The sequence below is a fragment of the Centruroides vittatus genome, unplaced genomic scaffold (genome assembly GCF_030686945.1).
Source record: "Centruroides vittatus isolate TY-2023 unplaced genomic scaffold, ASM3068694v2 contig_683, whole genome shotgun sequence".
Lineage (NCBI taxonomy): Eukaryota > Metazoa > Arthropoda > Arachnida > Scorpiones > Buthidae > Centruroides > Centruroides vittatus.
The window spans coordinates 182,062-201,611 of record NW_027122430.1 but is presented as its reverse complement, the minus strand read 5'-3'; the positions used below and the strand labels follow the sequence as shown (position 1 = coordinate 201,611).

General features: G+C 32.3%; 1 protein-coding gene across 1 annotated transcript; it reads right to left on the bottom strand.

The window, feature by feature from the left end:
- Window positions 1-300: 300 nt before the first annotated feature.
- Window positions 301-18,865, bottom strand: LOC136980264 (uncharacterized). Its single transcript, XM_067276352.1, has 7 exons — window positions 18,755-18,865; window positions 11,045-11,214; window positions 6,280-6,355; window positions 2,623-3,106; window positions 2,244-2,465; window positions 1,030-1,171; window positions 301-958 (listed from the first exon to the last, which is right to left on the bottom strand). The coding sequence occupies exons 4-7, from the start codon at window positions 2,794-2,796 to the stop codon at window positions 336-338; spliced, it is 1,161 nt and encodes a 386-aa protein (XP_067132453.1). The 5' UTR covers window positions 2,797-3,106; window positions 6,280-6,355; window positions 11,045-11,214; window positions 18,755-18,865; the 3' UTR covers window positions 301-335.
- Window positions 18,866-19,550: the final 685 nt, after the last annotated feature.

Here is a 19,550-nt window from a genome sequence, read left to right as displayed (position 1 = left end):
GTATCTCTTATATAACCTAGTTTTAGATGTGTAATTAAAGTTTTATTGTTATGTATAATGTCTGTCTGTCGATTACTCGAAAACCGAATACCTCATTATCCAACGCCACCTCACCACTGGATTGTTTAACGAGCCCGGCTACTTATAAATCAAGTTACGAATCGCGAGTTACGACACGATTGGAATTATCATAAACTTTATCCTAACTGATGTCAGCTCGACAGTGTAGCCCACGTGCAGATAGGATTGAAACCTGTGGTGTAGAACAATACTCTCAAGCAAAGACAATTAAATACTCAATTCTGTCAAAACCAGTTTAATACATTTTTACAAATTTATTCCCACCACACGAAAACCATTAATGTAATGCAGGAAATCTTACCGTTGACTACATGATAATATCTGAGTCCTCTTGGGAAGAAATAGTATGGTAAAATGTTACAAGTAATGTGATTCACTGTAGGAAACACTTTTCTCAAAGCTTGAGTTGCTGTAGCAATGTTCTCTTTAATCGCACGATTGAAAATATACACGAAACATCTCTTCTGTATCATTCTGAGTTCTGAATATTTCAGTCTTTCCAATTTTTCTTCAATTGTGGTATAATCAGTTTTTCCATAAAGATAAACAGGAAAAACTTTCACTCTCTCACCATGAAATACTGTAAGTCTGTATACATCTCTGTTGTCTGAAAAATCTGAGAAATGTTTAGTTTCGTTACATAGTGCATTATCTTTATAAAGCATGATGCATTTAGTTTCTTTGTCCCGTATATTCTTTTTGTGGCATACATTCTTTATTTTCTTTATCAAATCTGACTTGTATTTAAGCAAAACTTCGTATCTAAAGAGTTTGAGCGAATAATTAAAAATATTGAAATGTGGAATGTTTGGAAACATTGATATTTTTATTTCCGTTGTTTCTTCTATTGGTAATAAAAGTTGTGTGTCAGCACCTCCTGAAATTAAAAACGTGATTGTTATTAACAATTGATAAATAATTTAAAACTTACACAGTACAGCTACTTACGATATGAAATAGAAGCACGTGTATGTTTAGATTCAGATTCTAAAACAAACCAACTGTATTGAAAATTGTCGTCGAACCCAACGTAGGGACGTAGATTTTCCGATTCGTAGATTGCGGAGTTTAATACATCAAGAGGAATTTTCTGTTTAAATAAATCAGAATATTTACAGCAAATGTAAATTTATTTAGATAATGTAATAAATAAAAACTTATTTTACTGCAATTCAATTATTCTAAAAGTAACCTTGTATAAATGTATTCAAGTTAATGTCTAAAAAGACACTGCAGTTCCTTTTAAATTTTAAACTAACTTTTGTACAAATAAATATACAATAAATCTGTTTAATTGATAAGAGTTTTTACATTGAGATTGCAACAAATACGAAATTGAAAAGAATAGTCAATTATCGACGTTTCATTAAACATTTTCAAAATGAGCAATGAGCATTATTACAACTTTAAATAACAAAAAAGGCTGTCGTAGAATTTATATGAAGGCCAAAGAACAATTACTTGTACATTCCGTCATTCTATGACAATTGTACAATACAAATCTTAAGAATAGATTACAGGAAAGCATTTGACAGTGTCCTACCTTAACAGTTCTTACATATATTAACCAAGTGTTATTATGTTCTAAAAGTTATTAAACATATGAAAAACACAATGTAACATTGGACAATGGCACTATCTCAGATTTCTTATTAGGTACGTTAAACAATTAAGATCGGGTATTTTTTAAAAAGATTGTTTAAATTCATTCTGGTTTTGTGCTCTTAAACACATCATATATTTTTTATGACATTTGCATATAATACATAAAACCCAACATCCTCAGAAAAAACAGTCTAAATTGCCTATTAGAAGTTACACGCCGTTACGCTATTCACGAAATTGAGGTACATTGTGGACAAATGTAATAACACCTCACGTAGAGAAACGAATTCTGAGGAAAGACACAGCACTGAATCCATTGATGACTGAGAAATCTACAAATGTTTAAATTCAGAAAGAGAAAACTCAGTTTTACGCACAAATCATAGAAACTCTAACAAAATCAAAAATTAAAATTCGTCATTTCAGTAATTAATATTTTCTAAACTGAATTCTGTAACTTAGAAATTATTTATGTTTATCGATTTTGGAATTTGGAGTGTTTGTAGCAATTATATAATCATAACATTTCATAAACAAAATAATGTTATAATAATTACCCTTGTGATCATTGTTACTCGGCGATACATTATGTTTTCGACGATACCTCTCCATTGGGTGCACACTTGGCTGCATATATCTAATTGTCCATCGTTCAAGTATTCAAATATATAGATCATTATAATTTCTGGCAAATCTGTGATTAAAATGCTGTCAGGTGGCGATATTGTACTTATTTCCGATGTTTTTTCAAGTGTGGTTTCTGCTATTTCGGAAATTTTCTGTAAAGAAACGAATAATTTATTAATGTGAAAATGCCTTTAAGTTAGAAAAAACTAAAAATGTAATATAAATAGATATCATCTTACTAATGAAAATATTATCACATCGATCACATGAAATCAATTACAAAATAACTTAAAAAAAATTAAAACTCACATTTGCATTCATGTCACGTCTATCAGCATAATTCCTCCCCCCTATCAAATCTTTCATCATCACTGAAATTCCTGTATCTTTCGTCTCTGTATCGCGATGGTGATTGATTCCTGTCATAACTGCCAGTATATCTGCTGCTTCTGCTAACATAGTCTCTCTGGTATCTACTTTCATGGTAATTTTTATAGTTTGGTCTGAAATTTCTTGGTCTCGTTCTATCAGAGTTTATATGTCTTCTATCAAATTTGTCATCACTGTATCGATATTCTTTCCTTTTCTCTTTAATTCTATTCTTTTCGTGTCTATTTGATTCATTATTCCTGTCTGTTTCGACCTGTTCTCGATCCCAATATCTTCTATGAGCACGAGAATCAGAGAAATTTTCTGATTTCTCTCGACAGCTGTTCCTGAAAATTTTTCTATCATCCTTCTTGTGTTTTTGTTTTTTGTGCTTTTCATTATAAACAAGAGAGCACAAATTTTCCTGAAATAATATTTCATAAAATCAATGTTAATAAATTAATACTATTCAAAAAATTAATTAATTAGTAATTAATCAATTTTAAAAGTCTAGTACACATTAACTATTATATAAGAAAATGGTTTCATGCAAATAGATTTTCCTTAACCCCTTATATTTTCATTCTGCATGTGTAAGTATCTATTTAGTTCCTTTAAATGTAATCATTTATTCTTTTCATGTTAAAATTTCATTATTATAAAATCTTTCATTAAATTTACATGACATTTAGAGATGGCTAAATAAATATAATTAAAACAACAGTTTTATACAAATTGATTTCATTTAGGATGTAAATAAACTTGTGTAGAACTTGGATTTTGTATTTTCTTTGTGATTCCATACTGAACTTTCGATTTAAAAATCTCATCTACGTAAATGATTAATTATAACTTTCTTTTATTTTTGTTTTGAAAACATTAAATGAATGCATGTTATTGTAAAGTGTTTTAGTATTTTTTAGTGAATTTACCTGTATAAAACATTCAAACGAAGGCTCATAAACTCAAACACACACATACACACATATATATATATATATATATGTGTGTGTGTGTGTGCCTGTGTGAAACCTTGCTTAATGAGCACCTGGCACAACGAGTATTTGGCATAACGAGCAAAGCAAATTGTAAAAATTTGCCTTGCTTAACAAGAGATGTTTTGCATAACGAGTGATGAGGAGAGGGGAAGTCCTGAATTGTGCGCATGCAGTATGCTCCATCAGTCTGTGTTTAGCACTTGTTCCGCAATCATCTTAGTGTCGCTCGTGATCACATATTTTTCCAAACTTGTGTTCGCACATATTACTTATAAACATCAACAACCATAGCCCGTTATATAATAAACACGCCAAACTATATGCCAAATTCTTGCGTCATTAAATTTAATGACCGATTCCAAATTAAATTTACCTGAATTAAAAATTAACTATTTATAATTATTAAATTTAATATAAGATGGAATCATAACATCAGTCAAATTAATTAATTTCTAATATTTAATTATAGCCTTTACATCAGAGATGGGCAACCTGCGGCTCGCATTCATATATTTTGCAGTTTGCGACGCATAAAATGTGAAGAAATATATCAATTTCCCAGCTTAAGGTAGTATGCAGCAAAAATTCAAACGTTATTTTCTACAACTTATGTATGCAAATAGTTTTCCTGTCATGAATTTAGTAAAAATTAAAACAAGAAACCGGCTAACAGACACATCGAAACTAATTTAAAACTAGCAGTGACAAGTATTTAACCAAATATTTCCAATATATTACGTTTACATCTGTTCCAGAAGCTAAATTAAGTATATCTATGCTAATTTATAATTACATATGAATAAATAATTCTGATTTACCAACATTTTTTTCTTCTCTTTCTCTTGTATACGGCCCGCATCAGTTCAAAAGTCTTAAAATGCGGCCCTTACATTGAAAAAGATTGCCCATCCCTGCTTTACATAACCCAAGAATTTGGCATACTGTTTGGAGTGTTTATCAAACATATTAGCTGTGATTTTTTTTTGTTTCTGCAAATTGAATTCTCATTCCAGGATGGTTCATTCCTGATGATGACTAACACTCCTTAACAGTGGATATGGTACAATTTTTTTTTTCAATAAACGTTAGTACATAAAACATTTGAGCATTTTTCTGGCATGAAACGCATTATCGTATTTTACATTAATTTCTATGGGAGAAATTGTTTCGCTTAACAAGTGTTTCGCATTACCAGCAAGACTCTGGAACGAATTACGCTCGTTAAGCAAGGTTCCACTGTATATGGATCTTGATCAAAATGCCAAGACATTTGCATTTTGCAACACCACAGGGCAGCTGTTTGATGAAAAATGCAAAAATTGTATCAGTATGTCATTCTTAACATTTATAAGAAATTTACACTTGTGGCAAGCTAACCTTACAGACCAATGATATTGTTTGTGGTAAAGCATTGCATTAATTGTTTTCACACCATTCTCAAGAATTCTAGACAGCTTGTCCTCCTCCTAATCTACTAAAGTCAAGATACCTTTATAGGCTTTGCTTTCTGTTCAATTTTATTATTTTACTAATTTCTGCAATTAGCCATCTATCATCATTACTGATTCCACCCATTAAATCAATGTTTTATGCCAAATTATGATTAACTTTTAAGATATAGTCATTTAAGCATTGATATGTTCTTCATAATGACCAAAATCCTTCTTATTTTTACATTACATTTTAAAAAAATCTCTCTTACTGGTTACAGTTTATAAATAAATAAAGGTAATATAACATTTCAAATAAAATATTTCAAGTTTACTTATACTAGATCGTATTACTAAAAGTCTGTATTAGTTTTCTAATGTTTCTCTGCTTTATAATATGAAAATTATTATATTATTTGCGAGATATCTTGTAATTGTTATGCATTTTAAAACAACAATTTAAAAGCTTTTTAAAATACTATGATATATTTCAGTGTTAGTTCATAGTAATTGGCAACTTGAATGTAATGCTATCTTGTCATTGACTAGTAAAAATAAATTCATTTATTATACAATACTTCAAAAAGTGAAAAAAAATGAAATATATCACCACTATAAAACAAACGTTTTTAATATATACAAAAATTAATAATTTTCAGTAGGAATTAAAGAAGTGTAGATCAAAATTTTGCATCACTGTTAGAAATTTGCTCCACCCCGAACTTTCTTTTGAATAGTTACAGCAGGAAAACTGCTTATCCTAGTCTTTGTATATAGAAAGCAGAAATAAGTAAATATAAATGATAGGAGGAAATAGTTTTGAAATGTGGTTTTTGCCTGTTATTCCATTGTAAATAGATAATGTAAATACAGTTTCAAAATAAGGAATTTTTGAAAAATATATTTTATGAATAAATTCTACACTATAAATATAAATTTTGGAGAGCATAAATACTCAAAACATGCATTTCTTGTTAAAATATATTTTTTTGCTTGATTCTTTTGTCAATAATAATATAATTAAATGTTCAAAAATATTTTTATAATTAGTGTTTTTTAAATGAGGTACTGAAATATGCATCTAATAATCTAGATTTAAAAAATTAGGAAAAAGTTGACATTTCTAATTCCAATGTGATAAAACAATTATATAATATAAAAATAATTACTTTATGACGACGATTATCTAAATTCTCATCACTGCTTTGGTTGCACGTCACTTGCGTTTCAGACCCTGGTTCATTCCTAATAATGTAATATAAAAACACTTTTAGAATGTCATCTGTACAACTGCTATCCTATTCCATAGAAGAAATTTATTATTATTACATATCAATAATATTTAATATATATTTTTAAATAACATTAATTTTTACAAGTGGCACTTATCTAGCTACAAAAATACAAGCAAGGTCTATAAGTTTCTAATAATCTTATTGCCATTAGCATAAAAACATGTAGTTATATCTAAAAGCGATACTTTCTCCATTTATATATAATCATACTCCGAATAAGAGAACTTCAGAAAATTTCATAATTTTATTAGATGTAATAATAATTACTATTTCTAAATTAATAAATAAATCAACACTATGCAAATGTGAAACATATCTTGTGAAAGTTTTGATAAGTATCAAAAAATTACTAAGTTATATCTGCTTTAATTTATTACACATTATTAAAAACAATGATAATATAAATATAATGGTAAATATGAGCCTTATTCCAAGCAAAAAATTTAAATAAAACACGTAATGTTTACAGATCATGGCAATCTGTACTCAAAGCAATTAATCAGAATATATTCAGTTTAAACATAATTTTATGATGTTAAAAATATTGATATATATTTTAACTAATCATACAGGTACTCCTCACTTTATGACCCATCTGCTTAACGACCACTCGCACTTACGACCAAATCGAGTTTCGACCTGCAATTCGGGAAATCCCGTTTCTCAGCTTGAGTGTCAATCAGTGGCGAATAGTGAAACGTGCACTAAGTGTACTATAATAGTCTTATAGTACTATAATAGGCTAATAGCGTACTATAATAGTCTTTTTTATGAATAAATTTGTAGTTTGTTGCATAATTTGTATAATTTTACAACGTTCCTCTATTCCCGGCGCAAGCTCCTCGCTTATTGACCAATTCGCTTAACGACGTAGTCGTCGGAACAGAACTCGGTCATAAAGAGAGGAGTACCTGTATTTAACACGTTGACTGCCACGTGACTTTTCAGGATTCTGTTGTAAAACGCCAACTTAATTTAATTATATTATATTATAAAAAACTCTAATCAGAGTACATAGAAATAATCAAAAAGCATATAGAATGTGTTTTTCTTAAAATAAAGGTATTACGAATTATCTCGTAGTTGGCTTATGTAACAGAAAGCTCTTCGCTAAAGCCAAACTACGAGTTAATTCGTGCACAGATACGATTCGTCCTGTCACTTCGCTACAGCCAATCAGAGATGTGCGTCTAAATTCATTAGTAATAAATCGGATATAGTGGCGAGCACATCACATTTACGTCTTTTTTGAGTGTGTTATTTTTTATTTATTTTTATAATCAAATTATAAATATCCCAATATGGATAAGAAAAGACCACTGACTAAAAAACAACTTGATTACTACACTAATCTAAGTGATTCAGAATCTGACAAAATTTTTGGTGAGGATGGTAACGACAGTAGCGATTATGTACCATCTGAGGATTCAAGTGAGGACAGTGATTATGACGTCGTCTCCGAACCTGAAGATGAGACTATTCTTGAACCTGAAGGCAATGACGATGCGTCTCAAGCAACCACATCAAATCCAAACGATAATTTGTGGACAGAAACTCAACAAAATCCTGAACTATTTATTTTCCAAGAAAATGTTGGTTTGAAATTGGATACGACAAACCTTACAGTGCAAATGCTGGTAGACCTATTTTTTTCGGAAGAATTTCTTGCATTACTGGTCGAACAAACGAATTTGTATGCTGCACAAGAAATTGCAAAGCATAAAGAAATAAAAAATTCTAAAAGGGTATCACAGTGGAAAGACGTCAGCACTGCAGAAATGAAAGTTTTTATTGGACTTGTATTACAAATGGGTCCTTGTTCTTTTCCTTCAATAGAACATTACTGGAGCACAAACGAATTGTATAATATAATGTTTTGGCGATCACATATGAGTCGAAATAAATTCCAATTGTTACTGCGTTATTTTCATTTAGTTGATAGCTCAATACCATCTTCTGACAGATTATATAAGGTAAGACCTATACTAAACCATTTCAATAATATTATGCACCAAAACTATGTGCCTGATAAAAATATGTGTATCGATGAATCAATGATGTTGTGGCGTGGAAGATTGCATTTTCGCCAGTACATAAAAAATAAAAAACACAAATACGGTGTCAAACTGTATGAACTATGTGAATCCGATGGTATTGTTATGAAAATATCAATTTACAGCGGAAAATCTGAAGGAATTGACAGTAATTTAGGCCACACTACTGATGTTGTCTTACACTTACTTGAAGACTATCTTGATAAGGGATATACCGTATACATGGATAATTTTTATAATTCTGTTGCTCTTACGAAATTACTGACTACACGAAAAACTTGTGTGTGTGGAACTCTGCGAAATAACAGAAAGGAGAATCCCAGAGATGTAATAAATCGAAAACTGAAAAAGGGGGAGTTTATTTGGCAGCGAAATGGTCCTGTTACTGTATGTAAATGGAAAGACAAACGAGAAGTCCTTACCATTTCAAACATGCACGTTGTTGAAATGGTAGAGGTGTTCAATCGCAATGGAAAATGTTCGATGAAACCGAATATAATTCGAGATTATAATCATGGAATGTCTGGCATTGACCGATCAGATCAAATGCTATCGTACTACACAGCTCTAAGAAAGACTATTAGATGGCCCAAAAAGGTTGCATTACATATTATAGAGATATATATACATAATGCGCACAAACTCTTTCAAAAAGCAACTTCTTCTAAAATAAAATTTATAAAGTTTAGAGAAGCATTCGTCAAAGCATTGATTGGAGAAGAGATTCAACCAGTTTCAAAAAAAATTAAATTGCAAGAGCTTCACTATTTACAGAGTATCCCACCTACTCAGAAAAAACAACATCCGACAAAGCCATGTCGAATTTGTACCAAAGCTAAGAAACGCCGAGAAACGCGTTATTTCTGTCCAATCTGTCCAGAGAAGCCAGCCCTTTGCGTAGAAGATTGTTTTAAAAATTATCACAAACAATAAAAATATCGTTTTGCTTTTGATTTTGAATAAACTTTTTATGATATTTTCTGTTCATTTAAATTTATGTTTCTGTTTTATAAATTATCACAAACAATAAAAATATTGTTTTGCTTTCGATTTTAAATAAACTTTTTATGATTATATTTTCTGTTCATTTATTAATAAATGTTCTGTTCATATAAGCCAAACTTGATTTTTTGTTCTTGCCCCTGAAGCTATCTATTCATATTTACACTGATATACTACGAATTACATCGTAGCTGCACAAATATGGCAAGGAAACAAACTACGATATAACTCGTAGGTGGCGTCCTAGGCAGAAACGGTAACTACGAGTCATCTCGTAGATGGCAGTCAACGTGTTAATTTCTGTAAATGTATGCCTCTTTAATCCAAATTAAAAATTAATTTCGGTACACTATCGCAACAGTTTTCAGGTTAGGTACTTCTTTTGTTTTTTCATATGCATTTCAAGCTTATTTAATTACTAAGCACCACCTCAGTGCAATACTAAAAAGTTACTAAAAAACAATAATTAATAATTTGACAAATTTACTGCATGTAGATCATGTTTACTGACAAAACTATCATACCAAAGAAGGTGTTACTGCCTTCCTAATTTTTGTTACACTTATATGCTACTTATGGTTCTGTTTTTTAATAACCGGGGTATATATTAGATAACACTGAAAAGAAATTCTTTCAATTCCACCATTAAATCCACAAAAGGTACACCTTTTAAACAGTCAAAGTAACTGTAATATAGTGATATTTTTACAAGTTATTAAACAACACTAAAATTTCAAAATTATAATACATAAGATACATACGACTTTTATATTTTTCAACATATGCCAATAAAATTTCCGTAAGTACATCTTTATAAAAAAAGTGTATTTTCTAAAACAATTTTGGAATAACTGTAATTACAATAACAGTTTTACCGATTATTTACACGCAAAACAGCAAATTATTTAACAAATTATAAAGAATACATACAAACATAACATTTTTATTCATTCACTAATACATCAGTGTATGACAACTACATTATAAGTTACTTTTTTCCCGTGACACCCTCTATCATATTGTACCACTGTTGATCAATTTGCATACCATTTGAAATATTAATTAAATTTTTACTATTAACTTTCATAATTTCAATATGTTCTTTAAATTTACATTTATAAGTATCTTTTTCAGAATGAAGTATTTTTATGTTGTTGATATCAATCTGACAATTACTATTTTTTATATGACTAAACCATGGAGAATTATTATATTTTAATCTTATTGCTGCTTCGTGCTCTTTAATTCTAATATAAATATTATTAGAATTATTTAAATATTATCCAATATAAATTATTAAAATATAATAATGCATATGAAATGCACACAAAATAACAATAAAAGTACCATCTAACCTGAAAGCTGTTACAACAGTCTACCGAAATTAATTTTTAATTCGGATTAACGACACACACATTTACAGAATGTAAAAAACAGCTACCATAATTGATTTGGCAATCATATTTAACATGTATCCATTGTATTTGAAACAAGAAATTTTGTAACATTGTGTAATGTTTTTAGACTGTGGCAATACAAGTTATTACAGAAAATTAAATTTTTCAGTTGTTAAAAATTAGTACCTATATTCATTAACAATTTGTCTCAGCATCATTCTCTTTATTGCAGGAGGGATAAAGGCAAATATACCAGGTTCACTTAAAATATCTTCCATAATAAGTTTTTTCTTTTTCTGGTCATCATCGTCCTTACTGTTTGTGGGACTGCAAACACGTTTCCTATCCATTGTTCTCTGAAAAAGTTTTAATATTTAATTTAAATTAAGCATTTTAATAAATGCAATCTTAATAGAAATAGTTTAAAATTTATAACAGCAGTGAAAAATATTGACCAGTCTAGAAAAATTTTAGACAATCTGATTTAGTTAAATAAATTTTTTTGAATAATGCAAATTATTCAGATCCTGACATCTAAAACCACACTTTAAATGTGACGAATGAGTTTGACATCAATAAAAATTCACTCTCTCACGACCACCAAAATCAGAGCTTCTATTCTCTGTTGACAGGGTAGGAAAATAATTGATGAGAAAGGAGTGTGTCACCTCTGTACATACTCTAATTTATATATTCCAAAAAATATGTAATATAAATTAATGAAGATATTTATTTCGTATTTACAGATGATCAGTGCAAGTCCCTAATGCCCATGCATAAACTATTTTACAATAATAGACAAGAAATGACTAGAGAAAGAAATTTGCATAGTTTTCTAAAAGGTGAGAGAATATACAAGCGACTAGAGCCAGAGATCCTGTCGTGCTCCTATTGGTCACATTCATTATGCAGACCATGCATGTGTTTCAAAAAAACATATCCAAAATACAATGCCGTCACAAGCAGCACATAAGCATGTCAATGATAATAGAAATATTGCAAAACACATAGAATCGTATATCTATTTTATTTTACAAACCTCAGACAAAAGTTTCTGAAAAATTCAACATTGAAGAGAATGACTTCATAATTTTATTGCAAACAAATTTTCAATGCTAAATGTATGAGAAATTCTGAAAAGATGTCATTTCTGTCGATTCAACATAACCAACACAACTTATTACAAATTAATCACAGTTATTGTTGTAGACAAATGAGGTGAGGGTATCTTGATTTTATGGTGCTAAATAGCAGAAAAAACTAAAGCGTATTAAAAGTACTTTTTCCTTTGCTTAAAAAAGCTTCATCTGCAGTTTCCTCTAATTATTTCATGTCAGATGATGCACCTTGGATCTTCGCTGCATATGAAAAAGTTTTTGTTGGACACAAAACTGAAACTTCTTTGCTCTTAGAACATAGAATGAGCTTGGCATCGTGCACTTTTAGAGAGGGTACAGAAAGAAAAGTAAAGAGAAATTTATAATGGGCGTCGACTTTTTACACACTCAAAATAAAAGCGAATTTAACGAGTTAATGCCATTATTTTTACAAAATGATCTGCAAGAGTTCTTCGATTACTTTACAATTATGTACGCAAACAGAAATAGTGAATGGGCTGCTTGAAATTGGAAAAATTCATTAGTTAACACAAACACGTATGTGGAATCATTCCACAGGTTATTAAAACATGGCAACGACACAATGCAGGGAAAGCAAAATATACAAATGGATGAACTCATTTATGTATTGATTAAATTAGGAGATTACTATATGTCAATGAACAGATTTATAAATTGGAAAAGCGTAAAGTGACCAAAATAATACGAACAATAAATTCTCGACATCGTTCAAGTTTGAATTTAAGAGAAGATTATTCCTTTTCAACAAAGATGAATGTTGGAAGTTTACTAAAAACAATTACGTAATTGTTAGAAAGACCTCTCCGAGATTATACTGTCGACTAAGATGTGGTTTACGCAAAATTTCTATAGATTATTTTAGCTGTTCCTGTAGTGATTCATTGTATGTAAAAACAATTTGTAAACACATACATTACTTGAAAAAAAAATTAAATACAACAGAAATAAGTAGTGGCAAAAATAATGGTGAATATAACTCAGACGACTGTAATGAGAAAGTAATAGTAATACTTGAATGCAGACAGTCAACAACTAAAATTGGATGATAATGCGATGCAAACTTCAAGTACCGAAACAGAAATACAAAATGAAATTTTCAATCCAGTTATGGAAGCCAGATCGATTCATGAAGACAGGACAGAAATACATTAAAAATAAGGAAAGTAACCTCTAATGAAAAATTTTAGCATCAAATAGGATTAGACTAGAAAACCAGGCAAAAACTAACACGATTACACACACCCACAACTTAAATAAAAAAGAATTTGATGGTAGCTATGAGAATTACAATAACACTGCAGTATGTGTAACAATGCTGATGACCAACAAGAAACAGACACAGTCTCATGGATACAGTGCATGCAGTGTGATTTGTAGCATCTAGGGCAGTGTTTTTCAACCAAGGTGCCACAGCGCCACAATTGGGGTGTCGCAAAGTTTAGGACCTTTAGGCATTTTCTTGGAAATTTACTTACGTGTAGTTCAAGATAACTCATTGTCAGTATTTCGATAAAATTCAATGGACTTAAATTTTCATTTTGAACACGTAGAAACCCTACCTTTGCGTTAAAATGCTACTTCAAACTGTCAATTTTTAAAATTTTTCTTCCCGGGGAGGGAACTCCTTCCCCCAGTGTTGCACATTATATTCGTTTTCGCAAAAGATTCATCTGGCCCATTGCCCCCCCTTATTCAGATTATAGATCTGCCGCAAGGGTGTCACAATTTTTTAATTTTCGATCAGAAGTGCCACTCAATGAAAAAAGTTCGAAAACACTGATCTAGGGTTTCTCATTTCCTGATCTTTTGCTTGTCCCAGGATTCTGAGATAAAAGTGAACTGTTTCCTGGGATAGAATTAATTATTTTTAAGATATATCACTTGATTTCAAGATATTTTGTATAACTATTTTTCGTTTTTTAAAGTAATTTAATACGTTCTGCAACCTCCAAAATCATAATAATGCTGTGTAAGATATATATTAAACATTACCTTTCAATCATGTAGAATTTTTCAAAAATAGAAAAAATATATTAAAGTTTGCTTCAAACTGCACACAACAAAAATGCTTTGAATTGAGTCAAAAATTAAAAAAAATGAACTTGGATCAAACTTCTAACTTATAAGGTAATTTTCGTTTTTTAAAATAAAACACAATACAAACTATTATCGTAAATTTTTATAATAAGGTTTTAAAAAGCAAAGATGATCAATACTCCGATAACCCAATTTGATTCTAATTTTAGTAACGGAAGTCCTGCTACCGAGAATGCCCTTTCTGGTTCAATTGATGTGAGCGGAATAGTGTATAATGCATTTAAGAAAAAACGGATATTATGTTTTTTCACCTGTAGCCTAAAAGATTTCTAGTTCGTCTGAAACTGTAGTACTTCTGTTTTCTACTATTCTTGATTTATCTACCTCGGCTGCTTTAATAGAAACATCAAGCTTATAGCCAAATAATTCGGCAGTTCCTTTGTCTTTAATAATCAGGTTTATGAAGAAAAAGTTCATACTCTTTGTATCCTTGTCCAATTTGCACAACCTGGCATTATGCAGTTATTGAAGCTACTGGGCATGGTTAAAAATTAAAACAGAATAAGCACACGTTTTATAACACATTTTTTGATTTAAATTTTCATATTTATAAATGTTAATTATATAATTTTTAAAATATGAAATTAAACATAATGGATGTGACCAATAAAAGCACAACAGGATGTCAGGATCTGGTCTAAAATTGCTGGACAGACTTGTGAAATTTGGCCCATATCAGCACTAATGTTTAGAAATGGCTGTGTACTTTATTTTATATAATACTAAATTATTTTTTTTTATGTTAATAAATTTATAAATATACTGAGTCCGGAAATTTGATATTAAAAGTAATTAAAACAGTATTAAATACATTCATCTCACACCAAAAACACTTATTTTACCCTCTTCCTATAACATTAAAGATTTAATTAATTTAAATAAATATCGGTTAATCTTTACGTACGTCGACCGTCATGGTGGCGAGACGCAAACTGTCAAAAATTCCTGGCATGGACTATTTTATAAGTATATGTTACCTGTATTGACGGTCGACGTACGTAAAGATTAACCGAAATTTCAGTAGTGTCTCCTTAAATTAAATATTCAAACTATAGTACTTAATCACAAATTACATATCATATACAGGGTGACAATAATTAACCTGTACAAGTTTTTTGTATCGTAAATTTATTAAAGAAATGAAAATTAGCAAAACAACAGCATATAACAGTGACAATACTTTACGTATTAATCAGATATTCAGCCAGTTTCAAAGTGGACTCGTTTTGCTTTGATGCAGAGCCCCAAACGCGTTTTGAAATTCTCAGCGATGGGCCGCACTCTTCTGGAGACAGTTTGTCTCACTCCCAGCGCAAGGATTGCTTCAGCGACTCCAAACTTTCATGGCGCTTAGAACAGGCCCTGGCCTCCAAAATGGACCACACACTGTAGTCCATTGGGTTCAGATTCGGCGAGTACAGTGGCCATTCCGCAGACGAAATGAAATCGGGAAAATGAGCCTTGCACACTCCTGAATCTTCTTCGCCCTGTGTGTCAGCGCCGAGTCCTGCTGAAACGTCCATTTCACACTGACAAAATGCTGCTGAGCCCACAGGAGTACCATAGCCTCGAGAATGTCATGGTGGTACACATCTTGATTGATTTTGGCCCCTTGATCAACGAAAACAAGGGGTGTCTTGCCGCTCGCACAAATTCTGCCCCAAACCATGACTGACATTGGATTTTGTGATGTTCGATGACGGCTGAGCTTCCAGGAGCCCCCGCGGACCAGTTCCTGTCGTTTTGATGGTTGTACGGAGAAAAGCTTGTTGTCTGTGAAGAGAATGCACTCCCATTGTCAACCTGCAGCCCGACGCTTGAGTTAACGGGATCTTTGGAGTCTCACGCACTTGTTTTCATCGGTGAGGAGCTGAACCTTTTGGAACTTGTAGGGCTTGAGTACGAGTTCCTTTTTCGCCATTAACCGCACCGATTCGCGATTGATTCTGATCTCACGAGCAATTTTTCTCATGGAGACCTTCGCATGTCAGTCAACTCGCTTTGTGATGATCTTGCGGTTCCTAGACGTGTTGACAGTGTGCTTTCTTCCACGTCCGGGACGGTCACCATTGTGGCCAAGCTCCTTGAATCGCCGAACTGCATCTGAGACTGTCATTTTTGGAACACCGAGCAGACGAACAATTTCACATTGATGCTTTCCTTGCCAGAATAGCTCCAAAATTGCACAACATTTGTTCGACACCATTAAAAAAATAAAGAACTAACCCTTATTACATCGAAAGTACATCTACACGGGCAGGAAATCATGGAGAATTAAACAATAGTATGTAAATTGGTGACAGTAAAAAAGTTCAGGTGCAGCATTGCTACAAACTTTGTACGAGTTAATTATTGTCACCCTGTACGTACTGTACAGGGTGACAATACAGTACTGCTTAGGCAACCACCTGCATTTGACGGGCACCTGTCAAACAGGCAAAAATTCCTGGCATGGACTATTTTATAAGTATATGTTACCTGTATTAAACGACCACCTGTCATCACAGGTCAGGTTGCCAGATGTTTTTAGTGTTTGTAGCCAAAAATTTTCTAAAAAGTAACCCAAAAGTAGCCAACTCAAAACAATTCCTTTTTAATAACCCGAGATTTGACAATAAAATAAAATAAAAACACCATTCCTGCTTTTCCAGCAATAACTTTAATCACAATATTTTTGGCCAATTTTCAGGCATGTAAACTGATCGGAAATAAGGTAGGCAAGACTTAAAATACACCCATACACTGTCGAGAACACTGATTTTATCTACAAAGTTCATGGCAACAAATTATGTAACAAATGATCTTGCTAAGATGTGAGGTTCTAAACAAGTCCGAAATCGTGAAAATTGCATTGATCATATAAAAAATTCCTGAGACGAAACCAAATAAAAGTTACGCAAGAGAGGAAAAAACTGTAGTCAAAACAATCACCACTCAAAGATGAACAAGGAGTCTCGAGGAATCACATGTAATAGAGCAGGCCTGGCCAACCCGCAGCATGTCACATTAGACTCTGTGGCCTGCTAAGCGATATTATATATCAGGGGTGAGCAAGCAAGAGTTCTGTGGAAGCCGAAATGTAGGTTTTGCAAAATGCACGGGAGCCTCAGTTCTGTACTGTCGTGGATAGTATGGGTAAAGCACGCGATTTTATTATATAATATAAAACAAACATTGAATTTTTTAAATAAACATATTTTCACAAAATTGTAAAAATAATAATAAAAAACAGAAATTAACACTTTCAGCAAGAGCCCCATTTGCCCATGTCTGTTATATATCTATTAAAACTTTAGTTTCCTGTTATGTGTATACCAAAACAATTAAATAAATGAAAATTTGTATTTGTCATTGTTAGAATGCACAGGTGCGAGTACGAACTCTTGGTATAACAATGAAATCTTATTCATTTTGTATTTGTTTTACTTTTTTAAAAGCATGTTTGCCTAAATTGTGGCCCACCGTAATATTACGGAGTGTACTATAGATTACTACCTATGGAATTTCGGGACTTTGATTATATGTTGCCACTCAGGAGACCGAGACGAGTTCAACGGCACCCTATTTTTGGACCGGAGACAAAAAATAAAAAAGTTATCACACTTTTTAAGTTACCATACTTTTTTAATGCTCTCATGCAGACGGCACCGTAGTTGCTAGTATTGCCATCTTGCTGTAAAGTCTGCAAACCATGACGTCGGACTACGGTAATCTCCAGTAGGGTTAAACACGCGATACGAGAGCGGAGAGAGAGACGCGACTTCCGATCATCGCGCGATCGCCATTTCGGTTAATGTTACTTATGGCAGCGAACATGGAGGCCGTTCCCACTGTTCGTGCTCCCAAATGACCTCTCGTATGGGAGCCACCACAGGCCGCCATGTGCTAAACTAGTGATCGATTCACGGTAGTTGTTGAACAAAGTAAAAAAAGGGGGGAAACGTCTACTAAAGGCAAGCGACGCGACTCCCGATCGCGTTAGCGAGGCCGACTTAGCGGAGATAGCGACGCGACTCCCTATCATCGCGCGATCGCCGGAAAAAAGTATGATAACTTTATTTTTCGTCTCCGGTCCAAAAGTAGAGTATCGTTGAACTCGTCTCGGCTCGGTCCCCTGAGTTCAGATATATACCCAAACACACGAAATTCCATAGGTGGTAATCTATACTCTATAGTATCCCCATATTACGTGTGATCAAAGTGGCCCGCGAAACGATTTGGGTTGGCCAGGCCTGTTCTAACGAGAGCACTTAGCATTTCTTTTGTTTTTCGGACAATTTCGAACAAACGAATTTCCTTTGTTCCTAGACTAATTCATTAACACCTGCACCTGATTTCAAGGGTGGGAGAAGTACCCGAGATGGGTTCGAACAAGAGTTTATACAATGGTAATTATACAGTTTCAGGATATATGAGTATTAATAAAATATATATAAATGTAAACATGGTTAAGTCTTACGAGTTACGAATTATTTCCAACTTATAAAAAGGAAATGTTTTGGAACAACGAGTTGTAGCATCCTTAATTATTTTAAGTCAAAATATATTGAATAATATAAAAACAAAAAAATTATATCTCGGAAGTTAATCTAGTATCAAAAACATTCCGATTCAACGCGACACAGTTCTCAGAAAATCACCACACAAAAGCAAAACTCACCTCTTACGATAGGAAAAAAAAACCCTCGTTTATCTATCTATCTTCTGCTTCAGGTTTACATGGAGATACTGAGTTGTGAATTTGTAACCTTGCGATTCTTTCTCCGACTCGTTCAAATACGGAGCGTTTACGTACCCTCTCATAAACGTGCCAGTGCTGCCAGCTAAAACACACACACCAACAAAAATAATATTGGAGTAGCCCAAGACAAGCCAAATATTACAGTGCCACAGAACGCAAAAATTTGAATTTGGGACTGGAATGCTTTCGGTTGATCTGTATTCGGATAATCGATACTCTACTATTTTTAAAGTTAAAATAAGATTAAACTAACGAAAACCAGAACCAAAGTGGTGGAGAGCAAAGCCCGCTCTCGGGGCGGGCAACCCGGACATTTGTCCGGGGCGCCATTTTGGATGTAAGTGTGAAGAAAATATTGATGTGTTAAATACTCAATTAATAGAAAATTTCACGTATCGATTTTTTCTTTCTCTAAAAATTTATAGTGCGTAGCGTATTTATATTGTTTATGTCTAAAAGCTAAAAATATTTACACTATTATTAAAAATTAACGCAGAATTTGTAAAGAACGATGCTTGAACTTGTTTGAACATGCATATACTTCTCTGAACAGAATAGCATTAGCACGCGAGCAGAGCGCTGCTTCAGCTTGTGTTTGAACATGCATAGACTCGCTTATACTTACCTCTAATTATAAAAGAGTGGTTTCATTACACAATAGCATCACTTTTTGGTAATGCTTTATAAGCCATACACTAACGTTTTCTTCTTAATT

Coding starts and splice junctions, on each gene's coding strand:
- LOC136980264 (XM_067276352.1), bottom strand. CDS start 2,796: ATGAAAGTAGATACCAGAGAGACTATGTTAGCAGAAGCAGCAGATATA. Junction 1,172..2,243: donor GAGTAACAATGATCACAAGG/GTAATTATTATA, acceptor TTATTTAAACAG/AAAATTCCTCTTGATGTATT. Junction 959..1,029: donor ACGTGCTTCTATTTCATATC/GTAAGTAGCTGT, acceptor TTTTAATTTCAG/GAGGTGCTGACACACAACTT.